The 18,388-nt window shown below is 42.9% G+C and overlaps 1 protein-coding gene across 1 annotated transcript in view; it reads right to left on the reverse strand.

Annotated features, from left to right (window-relative positions):
- LOC311297098 (uncharacterized protein) overlaps nt 1–18,388 on the reverse strand; it is a 312,417-nt gene that overhangs the window by 474 nt on the left and 293,555 nt on the right. Inside the window, exons 51-55 of the mRNA XM_084419211.1 lie at nt 1,409–1,666; nt 982–1,287; nt 592–861; nt 419–502; nt 1–45 (exon numbers count right to left, since the gene is read on the reverse strand). The exon at nt 1–45 is cut by the window's left edge and continues 474 nt beyond it. Coding sequence (XP_084275337.1) covers nt 1–45; nt 419–502; nt 592–861; nt 982–1,287; nt 1,409–1,666 — 963 coding nt within the window. The remainder of the gene's footprint in view (nt 46–418; nt 503–591; nt 862–981; nt 1,288–1,408; nt 1,667–18,388) is intronic.

Below are 18,388 nucleotides of genomic sequence, written 5' to 3' on the forward strand. Positions count from 1 at the left end.
TCTCCGATGAACTGCTTTCTGTCTCTGACTTTGTTTCCGAACAGCCTGAACACACCAAATTCACCACAATATGATATAAAGTCATGTGATGTGAAAAAAAGTCAGGACCTTCAGTCAAAAAGTAAATTTAATTTTAAATACGCATTTTTATATATCAAAACTACAGACTTACTTAATCATATTTAAATGCTTAAAAAAATGCTTATGTGGCCCTTCAACAATGTGGATCTAAAACTAAAATTAAACAATTAATTTAATCACATTACAGAAAACAGATATGACTTTATAACGTAAAAATCAAATGATTTTAGTTTTGTTTAGTTAAATCACTAAAACTTCTCTGTTTTATTAATAAATGATGTGGGTTAGAGGGTTAATAAACATACAGAAATAAAACACAGATCACACACACACTTACCGCACAGTCTGGATATTGCTGTGACTGGAGACGACGCTGTGGATTCTCTCTGCTGATTCATCTGTGATATTATTGTGACTCACACTATAAGAAGAAATGAGACAGAAACAATAAAATAACAGAAATAAACACGTTTAGTGTTTGTCTATTGCTGCCGTGTCTCTGTAACTCACTCCAGAGTCTGAGTTTTGTGCAGATGTGGCATCAGCGGCTTCATGCAGTGATCAGTGAGTTTGCAGTGACTGAGATCCAGTTCTTTCAGCCCTTCAGAATATTCCAGAAACAGCGCCAGCTGTTCACAAGCGCTCGGGTCCATCTGAGTGTGACTGAGGTCCATCTCTCCTCCCAAGGCCTGTGAAAGAGCCTCAGTCCTCCTCGAAGAGCCTCTCTGAGATCCAGCTTTAATACAAGCCAGAAACTGCAGCAGCAAAGCTTTACTACAGCTGATGAGAGACAGGAGAACACAACGACAAACATGAGAATAATATACAGGGAGTTTATATGGAGATAAATAAGTGGACTGTGTGATAACAGTAATGAAAAGGATCTGTCAGGTTTCTCACCTCAGCTGGACTCGAGGCAGGATTGGCCAAAGTTGTTTCAGGGCCGTATCAGAGATCTCACAGTCCTGTAAAATCAACTTCACAACACTTTGGTTTTTCTGAAGCACAGATGAGATTATTTTACAGTCTTTAACGGTCAGTATCAAATGTTGTTGATTTTCCAGTATGTGTGTTAAATCCAGAGCCGAGCAGCAGGAGAAGTCCAGTGTGTTGTGAAGAGCAGAGAGCAGAACAGATGCTGTCTCCTGCTGGAGATCAGAGGAACTGCAGCAATGAAGCAGCTTCAGCAGCAGCAGCCTGTCAACACTAACACACACACACACACACACACACACACACACACACACACACACACACACACTGTTAACAAAGAGATTCTTGAGCAAAACAACAGCCATTATAATATCAGTACTGTAAATCAGCTAACCTGAGTTGTGTGACTCTGCTGAGCAAAGGCAGAAAGCTCTCCAGCTCCTCCTCTGCTACGGAGGTCCAGAGCAGATTGAGTTTAACAGTGTTGCAGTTCTCGAGAGTGAAGCGCAGGGCAGCGCAGTGAACAGAGTCCAACACTCTGCCGCTCAGATTGATGTCATTTCCTGCTGAACTCATCAGACTGGACACATACTGAGGAGAGCGAGTCTCATAAATCTCCATAATGATGGACAGAGTAAAGCTGGGGCTCAACCTGTGGAGAATAAGATCATCAGTAAAATCTACTTTAATCACAAGCATTTGATGAATACAAAACCCCACACTGACAAGTAACTACAAGCAACTTCAATGACTACAATGGATGCAACTGTTTAGTCATGATGTCAGTTTGCAGGCTGCCATGGGCATTTCTAATGGGTATATAGAATAGTAATTAGAGGGAGAGGGCTGATGTGTCGAGACTGAAACTATCGCGAGACTGTGGGTGAGAACCAACATGGCAGCGCTCTGAACGCAAACGCAAACACCGGATTACTATCAACTTCACTCACTTATGAAAACAACCTTCACTATACTGGATAACCAATCTTGTCAAGACCCGGATAACCTGTTCAACTTCATCGACAGCTATTTCTACAATCTGGACATTATGTCAGAACCAAACAGGAAAATACGCAAACGGGATTCATCCACTGAAACAGACGAGGAAACTACAGTCGAGGTCAGTGTACTCGCATCCATAAACTCCAAACTTGCCATACTCGACAACTTCTCCATATAGACATCCGTGATCTGAAAGCTAGTCTCGAATTTTCCCAATCCCAAATCGAAACTCTAATGCAAGATAACATTGAACTAAAAAAAAAACGCATCACACCTCTCCACCCAAATCACAAAACTCACCAAAGAAAATCTAATTATGCAAGAAACCATATTGGACATCCAATGTCGCAGCATGCGCGATAATCTCATATTTTCTGGAATAAACATACCTCCACAAAACACACCCGACGATCCAGAGAAGGCAATAAGAGAGTTCATGCACAACTCGCTCAAACTGCCTGCAGCAACAGTTGAGGAGATAACTTTCCACCGAGCTCACCGTCTTCCATCCAAAGACCCCAAAAAGCCACCTCCAATAATCGTTAAATTTGAAAAATACAAGCACAAAGAACTCGTTAAAAGCAGAGGAAATCAGCTGAAGAACACCACGTATGGGATGTACGATCAGTTTACCCAAACAAATTCAAGATCGCAGACGAAAACTAGTCCCGATGATGAAGCGTTTCCGTGAAGAAGGAAAGTGAGCTACATTCTCGGTAGACAAACTTTACGTGGATGGAACACTCTACCGCGATCCAAACATCACTACGTGGCTGTATCCTAACTAAACTTTCACTTTCCATTCCAACACTGACTGTTCCAAAATGCATTCTATATAGCCATACTGCCATAACCTGTTACATATTTCATTCATCACTCCAAAAGTTATTACTGAACTCTGATTATAGACCCTGATGTCTCTTATTTTTTATTTTCTTCCTTTTTTTCTCCTCTTTATTCTCTTCTATTCCCACAATGTCATGTCTGCTTCTAGCAACACATGCATTGTGTTATTATCTCCCAGTAATTTTTTCTTTTTTTCTTGTTACTCGCCATTCTCTCTGTCTCCCACATAGTGTATGTCGGTTTTTTGTATAAGTGTCCTGTCTATTTATGTGCAGAGCAGCGTTTATATTTGTGTTCTGTCCATCTATGTTTTGTGTCTGTTTGAACGAGCCAGCCAGCCAGCCTTTCATAATCTCTTCTCTCTGCTGTACAATTCCACAAATCTCATAGTAGCCGGAGATTTCAATACTGTTCCCAATCCATCATTTGACCGTACACATAATCACAGTAACAGACGAACTTGTCACTCATCAGAAGTAATTAAACAACACATGACGGATTATGGCCTTGGCGATAGCTGGAGAGCAAGGAACACACTGCTAAGAGAATATTCATATGCCTCTTCAGCCCACCGTTCTTCCTCTAGAATAGATTTTTTTTTGGTTAGCAACTCCTTAACCCTCTGGGCTTCTTCGGTCAAAAATGACCGAAAACGTATACATACTTTTTTTTTTTTTTTTTTTTGCTTCATCGGAATGGGATGACACTTGGTGACTTTTGTTGTATTAGCTATGTGAACACACAAAAAAATCATGGACATGATTCGGATATGTTAAAGGGTCGTAAAAAAATAGTCACACTTAGCTTCCTCCCGGTCAAAAATGACCGACATAGGAAATGAATGGGAAATACGAAAAAATACGAAAACTCAGAGAAACTTTTGGTGGTACAAACTACAAATCAGCCACTGTGCAGAAAAAAAGTGCACAGCAATGAAGGGGTGACACTCTAAAACATCAAGAGTGCAAATAAGACACCCTCCCCCCCACACACACACACCCACACACACACACACAAATACAAACACAACACACACACACACACACACACACACACACACACACACACACACACACACACACACACACACACACACACACACAGAGAGAAATTAACTGGTAAGACTGAAACAGCAAATTTTGCTCCAAACTATATAAAAATTATATACTCATAATAACTCCAAAACTATAGAAAGGAGAGTCAAAAGGTAGGTATCGTTTGAAAGAACTCTTTTTAAATTTTTTGAAAATATAAATTACATTACATTTGGACATTGTCCAAAAGACAATATATATCTATATATCTATTCTGGACACTTCAGGCAAAACTACGCAGGACCCTCAAGAAATCAATAACTCTTTTCACCATTTCTACAGCTCTTTGTACACTAACGGCACCCAACCTCTACAATCTGAAATTGACTCTTTTTTTAACAATCTGGACCTTCCCTCATTAACCACAGAACAAGCAAACTTTTTAGAACAACCCATCATCCCTGAAGAACTTATCAAAGCCTTACAAAGCATGCAAAACAATAAATCACCTGGACCCGACGGACTACCGGCAGAATTCTACAAACACTTTTGGGACATCTTATCACCAACTTTTAACAAATTACTCACAGAAATCCAAACCACATGTACCATTCCCACACATATGAACACAGCGCTCAATACTGTTTTTCTGAAACCCAATAAGGACCCAACACATCCCTCTAGTTACCGCCCACTTTCATTAATCAACACTGATCTGAAAATTATCACAAAGACTCTAGCTACCAGGATTGAAACAGTTATGCATTCACTAATTCACCCAGACCAGACAGGCTTCATCAGAAACAGAAATGCAAAAGACAATATCCGCAGACTTTTCAATCTCATCAGCATTGCACAAGGACAGTCACAAAAAACTATAGTTGCATCACTAGATGCAGAAAAAGCATTTGACAAGGTCAACTGGACATTTTTATTCACCACCCTCCATAAATTTGGTTTTGGAGAGTCGTTCATTCAATGGATAACAACACTATACACTTCTCCAAGGGCCGCAGTCATCACAAATGGGATCACTTCACCAAGCTTCACTCTGCACCAAGGAACCAGACAGGGATGCCCACTCTCTCCATCCCTCTTTGCCATATTCATCGAACCACTCGCAGCAGCAATTCGCCAAAACAATAAAATTAAAGGAATCCAAGTCAACAACTCTCAACACAAAATTTGTCTATATGCAGATGATTTACTATTATACTTACAAACTCCATCACAATCACTTAATGAAGCATTCAATGTCATCAACAAATTCTCAAAAGTCTCTCACTACACAATCAACTGGAATAAATCAACTATACTAACGCTATTAGGAGACGATGTGGACTCTGCAGCTCATGACCCCTCCCTTCCCCTCAACACGGGTAACATCAAGTACTTAGGTATATCAATTTCCCCCAGGCTGTCAGAGCTATACAACCTCAACTATGCCTCACTCCTCAAGAAAATAGAAGATGATTATAAACGATGGAACAAGCTCCCACTCACACTCACAGGCCGTATAGCAACAATCAAAATGAAGATACTCCCCCAGATCAATTATCTATTTTCAATGATTCCAATCACTCCGACAGACTATTGGTTCAAAAAATTAGATTCCCTCACCACTCACTTCTACTGGAAAAATAAAAAACCAAGGATAGCACTTACAACACTCCAAAACACAAAACACTTAGGCGGACTTGAGCACCAAATTTCATGCACTACTACCTGGCAAACCAATTACAATACCTATATAAATGGACTCAACAACAGACACATTCCGACCCATGGCTTGATCTTGAGCAATACTTGTGCTCCCCCAACTCAATCGCAGATCTCCCCTTTCTACCACAGTCAATCAAAAAACTGGACTTTTATCATAACATTACAATAGCAACAACTCTGTCAGCCTGGTGGAAAACCAACAAAATCACCAAATCACCCCAAGCTCCATGTAGGTATACCCCCATCTGGCACAACCCTGACCTCCGTCTTCACAATAAACCGATCCACTTCCCCAAATGGCAACAAAATGGCATCACTCACCTTCACCACGTATTTGAAAATCATAAATCACCTCAATTGTCCAGAAATTCGGGATCGGAAGAGACCAATTTCTCCACTACCAACAGCTTAAATTTTTAATTCAAAGCAAAATAACTTTAACCCTCTGGGGACCAAAAACGCGCCCGCGCGTTTTGCTCGTTTTTTTTTTTTTAGCAATGAAAATAAACACTAAATGCTCTGTTAATTTTGATCTTTCATTTTCGTGTAATACATCAATCGATCCTGTTCAGTTTCTATTTTTTTTCTGTATACTCACAATAAAAATAAAGTGTTTTGCTTTTTCACAAATAAAGAAATATTAACATGATGCGATTTCTGCCTTCTCTCTGTCAGTAAACTCCCATTTGAAACGCGTTCGAAAATGATCTATAACTCCGCGAAAATTCAGTCAAACAGGCAAACAGACCCACGGGCATAAAGCTTGAGATCGCAGCTTTTAAATGAAGTAATTTATATAAAAAACAAATATTCTCAGCTTCTGTAATCTGTACAAAAAGAGAGCGACTCCAGTCGAGCTCATTACGAGCCATTCAAAAGTAATTTGACCACTCCCCGGAGAGCGCGTGCTATTCAAACGCAAATTCTGAGAACCATTTCAGTCTGTGAAACGCCCCCACATCAGCTGTAAACAAAGCGCGTCGCAATCGAGTGAGGCATAATAGCCTACCTTATGGAGAAAAGTTTATGGAGAAAAGTTTCCTCTGATATGAGGAGCAATATCTCCTGATATGAGGAGCAGATCCCGCTGAGGAGTGAGGTAGGCTGTTTTCTTTTCTCAAGTGTGGAATAACGTTATGGAATAACGTTAGAGGCCTATGCAAACCGCAAAAAGATGAATCGCATTTCTAGAATATGACTCGCCTTTCTGTGAGATGAATGAAGGGTACATATTTGTAAAGACTGTTTAGCCTAAATATGAATCGCGCGTCTGTGTGTGAAAGAATAAACTGCTTTGCTATAGCCTACTGAGATGAGAAAAAAATCGACTGGAATATGTTGAAATAAAATGTATTTGTATAAGCAACGTATTAAACTGCAAATTAGCATTTATATGCCCTAATATTTCATAAAAACAACGTTACAGTCAGTCACTTGTTGACTAGATTTGGGTACAGTTTTTAGGCTACTGTAGAATATACTGCCACATCAAAGCAATTTCTGCTCATATCTAACGTTATATATATATATATATATATATATATATATAACTATATATAACTATATTATTTATATATATTATATATATATATATATATATATATATATATATATTTGCTATATTCAAACTAATGAATACATATGATAAAATGTAGGCCTATAATCTTTTTTCTTTTTCTTTTTTACAAAGAAAGAGTACACTTGAAATATTGTTGAAATTGTAATTATTGTTGTAATTGTAACATTTTTAATAAAATAGCAAAACATATTTACAAGATAGATGTAAGCGAAATCTTAAATGGTCAATATAAGTCTTCTTCTAAATACATATTTTGTCCTTGCATTGTGGCTCAGTCAGTGTCACACCTGAATGAATGGCTAATTATGCAGAGTCATTATGCAGAGTGGGTGGGACCTTGTAATTTAAGGTGTAAACTACTCCTCCCCCTCGCATATTGGCTTTCCAAGCAAAACCTGTTTTACACCATTTAAATCAATGTATTTTTTTTTGTGAACGATAAAGCAAGACTATTTTCACATAATTTTGAAGCTAGAACTCAAAGGGACAACATCAATTAGTCAAAAGTCTTGTGGACACATATTTAATATGTGTTTTGTGGTCTTAATTCAGCAACTTTCATTTAATTTTTTTCCAATAACCACGCATAAACATTATTCTTTTAAAAATACAAACATCTACATACACGTTGCTCGCATATTATGGTAGCCCTGTTTGTGCTATATAGAGTGAATTTACACCTTTGCCATTAACATGTTTATAAATAACTGAAAAAAGCACAAATGTCAGAGCATGTCAGAACATCTCAAGGGCCCCAAAAACAGCTTGGTCCCCAGAGGGTTAACTAACACCCTACAGCCTTCTAAAATAAGTTATAAGTTATTAGAGATAGGCAACCATCCAAGAAAACTTATATCTAAACTCTACAGCTTCATCGCTTCATCTAACCCCACAATAACCCTGCCCAAGGGGAAGTGGGAAAGTGACCTCCTGCTATCTTCCGACCCGGATTTCTGGACACAGATCTGCAGGAACACTTTTACTATGACCACCAATACCAATTTACAACTCATACAATATAAAACCATCCACAGAATCCACATCACTCAGAGTAAACTATTTAAAATGAAATTATCTGACACAGACACCTGCTCACAGTGCACCTCTGGGAGCACAGATACCTATCTCCACGCAACCTGGCTCTGCCAGCCTGTTCACTCTCTTTGGATCACATTAACCAACATACTATCTTCGATCCTGGACTGCAGAGTTCCACTGTCTCCTGCACTCTGTCTCCTAGGAGATACTTCAGAAACCTCCATCCCCTCCAAATACAAAACCCCAGTTCTTGTCTCTCTAACAATCGCTAAAAAAATAATCTTTCAAAACTGGAAATCAAAATCATCTTGCAATTTCACTCATTGGACTAATCTAATTACAGAATTCATTTTGACAGAAGAAACCATAGCTCATAAATCCTCTCATAACCTTTTTACAAATTCAACAGCTAATGTAAACCACGTGCTTTCCCACTCACCCCCTCTCCACCCCTCCCCTCCAACCATCTTTACCCCCCCCCCTCCAATATATCTGCCTTAACAACACCTAACAGTCACACACTTACAGACATACCAATCCCACACTTATAACTCCTCTCTGTCTGTCTATCTGTCTGTCTATCTGTCTGTCTGTCTGTCTATCTGTCTGTTTGGCCGTGTGCCTGTCTGACCGTCTGTCTGTGTACCTCCCTGTCTCCCTGTTACGGCTTGTCACTCTTTATTATTTACAAACATATGATCTGTCTTATTTTGTTATATGAATAAAAATAAAGTTGACCTCCGAAGACGGGGGGGTGGTGGCTGGGCAAAAAAAAAAAGAAAAAAAAAAAAGAATAGTAATTAGAATAACAGTTAATGAGTAAAAATAAAGTCTGTGTTTACAACATAAATGACATATTCTAACCTCAAATGAGAGTTTGTGTTGTTTTGTTGCTAAGCTTCAGTTAAGTTAAAGGGGCATTCCACCCATAGGAACATTGTTTTTTATTGAAAGTGGGTCATATATGTAGTCGAAATGTAAAATAAATTTTGAATTTGGTGCCTTCGTGACCGAGGAAAGACAAAAAATAACTTCAGGACGCATTTGTATGAAAGACAACAACTCCCACAATGCACCACATTGCACAGCTCCGCAAGCCACTCCCACTAATCCAGAACAGCGCATATCTGGAGAGGCATCCAGCTGCAGCCCCGCAGACTCACTTCTTGCTAGACACTAGTGGCTGGACACCAGTGGATGGACAGCAGACGCCATTTCCGTATCGTCATTCACTTTTCAAATTGACGTAATTTCCGTATCGTCATTCACTTTTCAAATTTGACGCGCCATGCAGATGTCAGCGGTAAGAAAAAATAATAAACTGTCGATGATTTATAGGTCATGTCAGAATTCAAATGCACAAACTAGCTAGTTAAAAAAAATCGTCTTGTTTTCAAGGTACTGTGTCGTGTTTTTTAAAGGTATTAGTGAACTAAACATGCTCATTCTAATCATATTGTACATCTGTTCTTGCTTTAGGTGTGGTGAATGTCAAAAAACTGCCCCAGGCTGTAAGAGACATGTGTGTCCCTTTTAAAATTGTACAATGCAGAAATTGCAGATGTTTTTTCAAAGACTGGGTGGGGTACTGTGGAAACGGAAGACGTGGAGACCTGCGAGGGTTTTATACAGACCCTGAATTTCCTGAGCATTGCCCAGACTGCCAGTTTTAGGGGGCAGGAATGAGGTGTGGTGTGCACAGTGTGCAATAGTTTATTTGGAACTGTAAAACAAACTGTGTTTTATTTTCTCTTGAAATAGGGACTTCCCCCACAACCTTACGGGCCTGACTGTGGCATCTTCATTCTGATGGTCAGATTTGACTAATTTTATCATTGATCTAGGCTGAATTTAAGTCACAAAAAATAGTGATATGATCTGAACAATATATATTTTCAAGGTGGTTCTTGTGATGCAGTTTGCATGAATTATTGATGTTATAATATTAAAAATATTATTGAGAATTGTTTTATGTAAAGAGATATGATAAAGATCATATTTCAATTTGCACACAGCTTTTATATTATATATTTTAAGTCATAAAAGTAAAATGACAATACGGAAAAGACGTGTGCAATTAAGCCTGCAAAGAATGCTGTCTATCCACTGGTGAAAACAGAAAATAAACATGCTGTCTATCCATAGGTGAAAATATAAAATAAATATATGTCTATCCAGAGGTGAAAATATAAAATAAATATATGTCTATCCAGAGGTGAAAATCCATCCATCCATCCATCCATCTTCTACCGCTTATCCGGGGCCGGGTCGCGGGGGCAGCAGTCTAAGCAGGGATGCCCAGACTTCCCTCTCCCTAGACACTTCCTCCAGCTCTTCCGGGGGGACACCGAGGCGTTCCCAGGCCAGCCAGGAGACATAGTCTCTCCAGCGTGTCCTAGGTCTTCCCCGGGGTCTCCTCCCGGTGGGACATGCCCGGAACGCCTTCCCGGGAAGGCGTCCAGGAGGCATCCGGAAAAGATGCCCGAGCCACCTCAACTGACCCCTCTCGATGTGGAGGAGCAGCGGCTCTACTCTGAGCTCCTCCCGAGTGACCGAGCTTCTCACCCTATCTCTAAGGGATCGCCCAGCCACCCTGCGGAGAAAGCTCATTTCGGCCGCTTGTATCCGGGATCTTGTCCTTTCGGTCATGACCCACAGCTCATGACCATAGGTGAGAGTAGGAACGTAGATTGACTGGTAAATCGAGAGCTTCGCCTTGCGGCTCAGCTCCTTCTTCACCACGACAGACCGGTACCGCATTACTGCAGAAGCTGCACCGATCCGCCTGTCAATCTCCCGTTCCATCCTTCCCTCACTCGTGAACAAGACCCCAAGATACTTGAACTCCTCCACTTGAGGCAGGAGCTCTCCACCAACCTGAAGCGGGCAAACCACCCTTTTCCGACTGAGAACCATGGCCTCGGATTTGGAGGTGCTGATTTTCATCCCAGCCGCTTCACACTCGGCTGCAAACCGTCCCAGTGCATGCTGGAGGTCCTGGTTTGATGAGGCCAACACGACAACATCATCCTCAAAGAGCAGAGATGAAATCGTGTGGTCCCCAAACCTGACCCCCTCCGGCCCCTGGCTGCGCCTAGAAATTCTGTCCATAAAAATTATGAACAGAACCGGCGACAAAGGGCAGCCCTGCCGGAGTCCAACACGCACCGGGAACAAGTCTGACTTACTGCTGGCAATACGAACCAAGCTCCTGCTCCGGTCGTACAGGGACCGGATAGCCCTTAGCAAAGGGCCCCGGACCCCATACTCCCGGAGCACCCTCCACAGGCCGCCGCGAGGGACACAGTCGAATGCCTTCTCCAAATCCACAAAGCACATGTGGATTGGTTGGGCAAACTCCCATGAGCCCTCCAGCACCCTGTAGAGGGTATAGAGCTGGTCCAGTGTTCCACGACCGGGACGAAAACCACACTGTTCCTCCTGAATCCGAGGTTCTACTATCGGCCGGATTCTCCTCTCCAGTACCCTGGCATAGACTTTCCCAGGGAGGCTGAGAAGTGTGATCCCCCTATAGTTGGAGCACACCCTCCGATCCCCCTTCTTGAAAAGAGGGACCACCACCCCGGTCTGCCAGTCCAAAGGTACTGTCCCCGACCGCCACGCGATGTTGCAGAGGCGTGTCAGCCAAGACAGCCCCACAACATCCAGAGACTTGAGGTACTCAGGGCGGATCTCATCCACCCCCGGTGCCTTGCCACCGAGGAGTTTCTTGACTACCTCGGTGACTTCAGCTTGGGTGATGGATCCTCCGAGCCCTCAGCCTCTGCTTCCTCAATGGAAGACGTGACGGCGGGATTGAGGAGATCCTCGAAGTATTCCTTCCACTGTCCGGTGATATCCCCAGTCGAGGTCAACAGCTGCCCACCTCCACTGTAAACAGCGTTGGTAGGGCACTGCTTCCCCCTCCTGAGGCGCCGGACAGTTTGCCAGAATCTCTTCGAGGCCGACCGATAGTCCTTCTCCATGGCCTCACCGAACTCCTCCCAGGCCCGAGTTTTTGCCTCCACAACCACCCGGGCTGCAGTCCGCTTGGCCCGTCGGTACCCATCAGCTGCCTCAGGAGTCCCACAAGCCAGCCAGGCCCGATAGGACCACCGGGTTCGGGGATTGCCGCCTCGACAGGCACCGGAGACCTTACGGCCACAGCTCCGAGTGGCCGCGTTGACAATGGAGGTGGAGAACATGGTCCACTCGGACTCAATATCTCCAGACTCCCTCGGGATCTGGTCGAAGCTCTGCCGGAGGTGGGAGTTGAAGATCTCTCTGACAGGAGATTCGGCCAAACGTTCCCAACAGACCCTCACAGTATGTTTGGGTCTGCCGAGTCTGTCCAGCTTCCTCCCCCGCCATCGGATCCAACTCACCACCAGGTGGTGATCAGTTGACAGCTCCGCCCCTCTCTTCACCCGAGTGTCCAAGACATACGGCCGGAGGTCGGATGAAACGACCACAAAGTCGATCATCGACCTCCGGCCTAGGGTGTCCTGGTGCCATGTGCACTGATGGACACCCTTATGCTTGAACATGGTGTTCGTTATGGACAAGCTGTAGCTAGCACAGAAGTCCAATAACAGAACACCACTCGGGTTTAGATCAGGGGGCCGTTCCTCCCAATCACGCCCCTCCAGGTGTCACTGTCGCTGCCCACGTGGGCGTTGAAGTCCCCCAGTAGAACGACGGAGTCCCCAGTCGGAGCACTTTCCAGCACCCCTCCCAGAGACTCCAAGAAGGCCGGGTACTCTGCACTGCCGTTCGGCCCGTAAGCACAAACGACAGTGAGAGACCTATCCCCGACCCGAAGGCGTAGGGAAACGACCCTCTCGTTCACCGGGGTGAACTCCAACACATGGCGGCTGAGCTGGGGGGCTATAAGCAAACCCACACCAGCCCGCCGCCTCTCACCATGGGCAACTCCAGAGTGGTGAAGAGTCCATCCTCTCTCAAGGAGTGTGGTTCCAGAGCCCAAGCCGTGCGTAGAGGTGATCCCAACTATCTCTAGTCGGAATCTCTGAACCTCACGCACAACCTCAGGCTCCTTCCCCGCCAGAGAGGTGACATTCCATGTCCCTAGAGCTAGATTCCGCGTCCAGGGATCGGGTTGTCTAGGCCCCCGCCTTCGACTGCCGCCCGATCCACTTAGCACCGGCCCCTTACGGTCCCTCCTGCAGGTGCTGGGTCCACGGGAGGGTGGCCCCTAGGGTTGGGCGATGTCCCCTAAATTGGCAGTTGACGATGTTAACAGTAAAACATCGCGATGGACGATGATATCGTCGGGGGGGGGGGGGGGTTCCCTCTTAATGCTACGGAATAGTGCTGACTGAGAGAGAGAGAGAGAGAGTAGCTTACATCTACTGTGTTTAGGGGAATACTCGACTTGGCATTTTGAAAATTTTGTGTGTTTATTTGCCAGTTTAGGCGCGCAACCTAAGACAAAGCATTTGATCCGTGTTGCGCTCGGAGCACGCACAGCATCCGACTTCGCGCTTTTAATATTTATTTTCAATATAAAGCACATCCTGCTCTTTTCTTTCTCATTCATTCATGTTTTGTTATTAATAACTTTAAACAGAATCGTCAACTGAAATCTGCACGGATTATCAACAATAGGACACATTTATAATATATAAAGTGTCTGCGGCAAAAGTGAAAGTACCAGCGGTCAGCGGGTGAAATGTTTCGAAATGTCTCTTTGCACAGCAAAGCACCCGTTTCAATAAAAGGATTTATTAAAGTTTATATAGCCTACTTTTACATTTTCGCTGCTGTTCTAAAATGATTTTCGCCATTACCTTAAACAAGCTGCAGCTGCTTGAATCCCAGTGCTGGAGCTGTAGGTTACCACAGAAACGTAAGCGGTTAGTTGATTGCTGTGGTGACTCGTGACACTCGCGAACAGCACTGAACACGCACTTTTGCCGGTACAAATTTGGGGGGGCGTGGCATCACGATGGTGGCTCTCCATCGTGATGTCGGTCAGCCATCACGATGGACGATGATATCGGCACAACCCTAGTGGCCCCACGTTGCTCCTTCGGGCTGAGCCCGGCCGGACCCCATGGGGGGAGGCCCGACCACCAGGCGCTCGCATACGAGCCCCAACCCCGGGCCTGGCTCCAGGGTGGGGCCCCGGCTGCGCCATACCGGGCGACGTCACGGTCCTCGTTTTTTTTGGCATCATAAGGGTTTTTGAACCGCTCTTAGTCTGACCCGTCGCCTAGGACCTGTTTGCCTTGGGAGACCCTACCAGGGGCATATAGCCCCAGACAACATATCTCCTAGGTTCATTCGGGTACTCAAACCCCTCCACCACGGTAAGGTGGCAGTTCAAGGAGGGGCATATAGGAAAATATTAAATAAATATATGTCTATCCAGAGGTGAAAATATAAAATAAATATACTGTCCATCCAGAGGTGAGAACTAAATATGCTGTCTATCCAGAGGTGAAAATATAAAATAAATATGTCTATCCAGAGGTGAAAATATTAAATAAATATGTCTATCCAGAGGTGAAAATATAAAATAAATATACTGTCCATCCAGAGGTGAGAACTAAATATGCTGTCTATCCAGAGGTGAAAATATAAAATAAATATGTCTATCCAGAGGTGAAAATATTAAATAAATATGTCTATCCAGAGGTGAAAATATAAAATAAATATACTGTCCATCCAGAGGTGAGAACTAAATATGCTGTCTATCCAGAGGTGAAAATATAAAATATATATGTCTATCCAGAGGTGAAAATATAAAATAAATATGTCTATCCAGAGGTCAAAATATAAAATAAATATGTCTATCCAGAGGTCAAAATATAAAATAAATATACTGTCCATCCAGAGGTGAGAACTAAACATGCTGTCTATCCAGAGGTGAAAATATAAAATAAATATATGTCAATCCAGAGGTGAAAATAGGAAATAAAATTGCTGTCCATCCAGCGGTGAAAACGGAAATTAGCGGCGAAACGGAAATGACGGAGAAAATGGAAATGACGTAGGCTGTCTATCCACTGGTGTCCAGCCAGTGGTGTCTAGCCGGAGGTGAGTCTGCGGGGCTGCAGCTGGATGCTATTGCATATCTGCCTATAAGAGAAATCACTCTTCCGTCTACAAGGCTAGCTACCACCAGAGCTTGAAATTCATTTCACACAAAATGTCTAGTTAGTTGGCGAACTCATTAGTGCATTACTCCTCGTTTGTATTTCTTTCGAAAAGGTGAATTATTGCATGGTACCGGGATGTTCAGTCAGAACATATGCGGTGCGAAACTAGGATAGTTCACAACACAAACGTCCGTGTCCTCGTCTGATTCAGAGATTTCGTCCAGGAGAAATTGTCATCGTTGAAATTCTTTGCCGCAGACGGACTCTATCTCTGTGTTCGTAGTTGCATAGTGAGATCACCGGCGCCACCAGTCCGCCCTAACTCGAGCCAGTCCGGGCTCCTCGTCCGCGGCAGGCAGGTCTTCTGCCTCGGCTGCTCTTCGCTATAATGCGGCTTGTAAAGGTAGCCACATACACCTGATTCAAGCATTAGACTTCCGAAATCATCTTCTTCTATATCATATTGAGTACTCTCCTCCGCTATTGTCATAACTGTACTAGGGCTGGTCCGAATACCATTTTTTGAGCTTCGAAGCTTCGATAGGAATTAACATCGAATATTCGAAGCTTCGGAGGGAGGGGGCTGAACATATTTTTCTCTCTAATAAAGGCAGGAATCTCTATGTGTCTGTCTGTTTGCATTTAGATTATTTATCTTGCATTTTGAACCGTTCATCCAATCGACTTCACGAGTGCAGTGTCACATTTGGTGCAATATAGACACGCGAGACGTGACACGTTCAGAATTAATAAACTTTTAATACAGAACAGCGCGAGCGGGAAGCGCGCGCGCCTCACGCGCAGGGCTCCGAGAACGGACACTGCACTAGTGATACAAAACACAGCCTAATATTTTTCTGAGTAACAAATAACTCTCAAATCAGAAATCAGCAGCACAGTAATTACTGACACAGTAAAGGGTAGGCTAATATATTGTTTCTATTCTATTTCCACAATGTCAAAGCAACACGTGCTTATAGCCTACAAGCTCAGGCATGCACTTCTGCCCATACAAACACCGCTGTTCTGCGCTCTAAAATAAGAGTATTGTATTTCGCCCAAAAATGCTAAAAAAATTACCGTGTGAGAGCGTTTTAGGCTATATCATGTTATAGCCAGATATGACGACGCTTACAGCACGCGTCACCGCAGATCAGCATCTATTCATCAAGCCAACGTGCAACTAATCAAAGTGAAAGTGGGTCGCAGATGCTTTAACACACAATCAACTTCATTAAAAGTAAAGAACCGAAATGATCTTACCAGGGCTGTTGCGCGCTCTCTTATTGCGGTCTTTGATTTAGAAATTTTAGCTGACGATCAGTAAAATGCAGCTGTTGCTGGTGACGTGCACTCCATCACATCTGCCTATAGCGCGGGATTTGAAGTTCGGATTCATATCCGTTTTGCAAAAACACATTTATGTGTTCATTGTTCATATTGACAAATCAGAGAGAGCTATCCATCTGAGAAAACGCATGACAGCCCCATTCAAGCGCAAATGGGAACCGTTTCTAGGGGGATGCCAGGTGTGGAAAAAAAAAAAAATTAAAACGAATATTCGAATGTCAAATTTGAAAATCGAATACCAACCCACCGAACGAATATTCGAATACTCGAATATTCTGGTACAGCCCTAAACTGTACATCTGTCTCCACAGCGTCTGTTAGCTTAGCTTCAAACAAGATGGAGGATATTGCTTTCAGTTTCAGAGAGTAAAGTCCCACCCACTGATCTGTAATAGGTCTGTAGCGTGAGCGGGTCCCGCCCCCTGGGAAAGATGAGGAACTAGTGCTTGTAGTCTCAACAGAAATCCCCCCCTCTTACACTTCCTCCGACAATGACGCAAAATGACGATTTTTGCGTCATTGTGGGAGGAAGTGTAAGAGGTAAATAACGGATTTCTCCCGTCTCAGGGGAAAATGAGAGAGTGTTGCACAACCATTCAATAGTATGACTGGGTTTCTAACAATGCAAAGCTTAGTGCAAATGGGTGGAGTGTCCCTTTAAGGACTACATAACTAAGGACTATAACTGGATGTTATTTTAATGTGCTTGACAAATCAAACTGTTGTAGTTCTAGTAGCAACTTATTAATGCGCAAAATGGTTTCAAAACTCACTTTTGAGGGATGACTGTAATTTATGTTGTGAAATATGACAAGAAAATATATTGAAGTATTAACATCAGGGGCCTGTACCATGAAGGTAGCTGAACAAACTCGGGGTTACAGGATTAGTTTTGAGTTGACAAAACCAAACCGATGCAATCAGGCTTTATTGGTACCATGATGCAGCTCATCAACTTTCTCTGTCAACTCAGGCTTTGATCCTTAAGCTATGATTACTCCACGCGCGCGCGCGTGCACATAAAAGAGTGACGTCGACACTGAACAACCAATCGTGGGTAGAGCAAGAGCGATATATTTTTCCGCGGAGGAGCAAGAGATAATCATTCATAATTACGATGAATTTAAATATGTATTTCAAGCTCGAAACAATACGGTCTCTGCTGCCAAAGCAAGAGAAGAAAGATTGCTGATTGTTAATGTGTAAGTTAAACAAATAGGCTACGTTCTATATTTATGTAAAATTATGTATATACGTATGTGTAGCCTATACGTGTAATATAGCCTATAGCCTATTTTTATAATATATAAAAATGTGCATGTACTAAGAAAGATTAATATTCACTGATTTTTAGATGCAACCCCAACTCCAAATGTTCTTGGCAGCAGATAAAGTGAGTATTTTCCACAACCTTTTATTATTTTTGTGAACATTTGATCACAAACACTTGTTTGCAGCAAACAGAAATAAAGAGTTAAATTCAGAAAACCAGAATACACTGGCGGAGGAGTTGGCTCTGAGTAGGCAATAAGGGATTATGGATGGGATTACAGGTGCTGTACAATCTGACCCTGGTGCTGGCTCCTCTAAGCAAGTAACACTGGGTATGTGTGCAATACATTACTACTTTTAAGTTTTAAATATGGCTGACTGTATGTTCTGCAGTAGAGGGAAGTGTC

Source organism: Rutilus rutilus (genome assembly GCF_951802725.1).
Source record: "Rutilus rutilus genome assembly, chromosome: 9".
Classification (NCBI taxonomy): Eukaryota; Metazoa; Chordata; class Actinopteri; order Cypriniformes; family Leuciscidae; genus Rutilus; species Rutilus rutilus.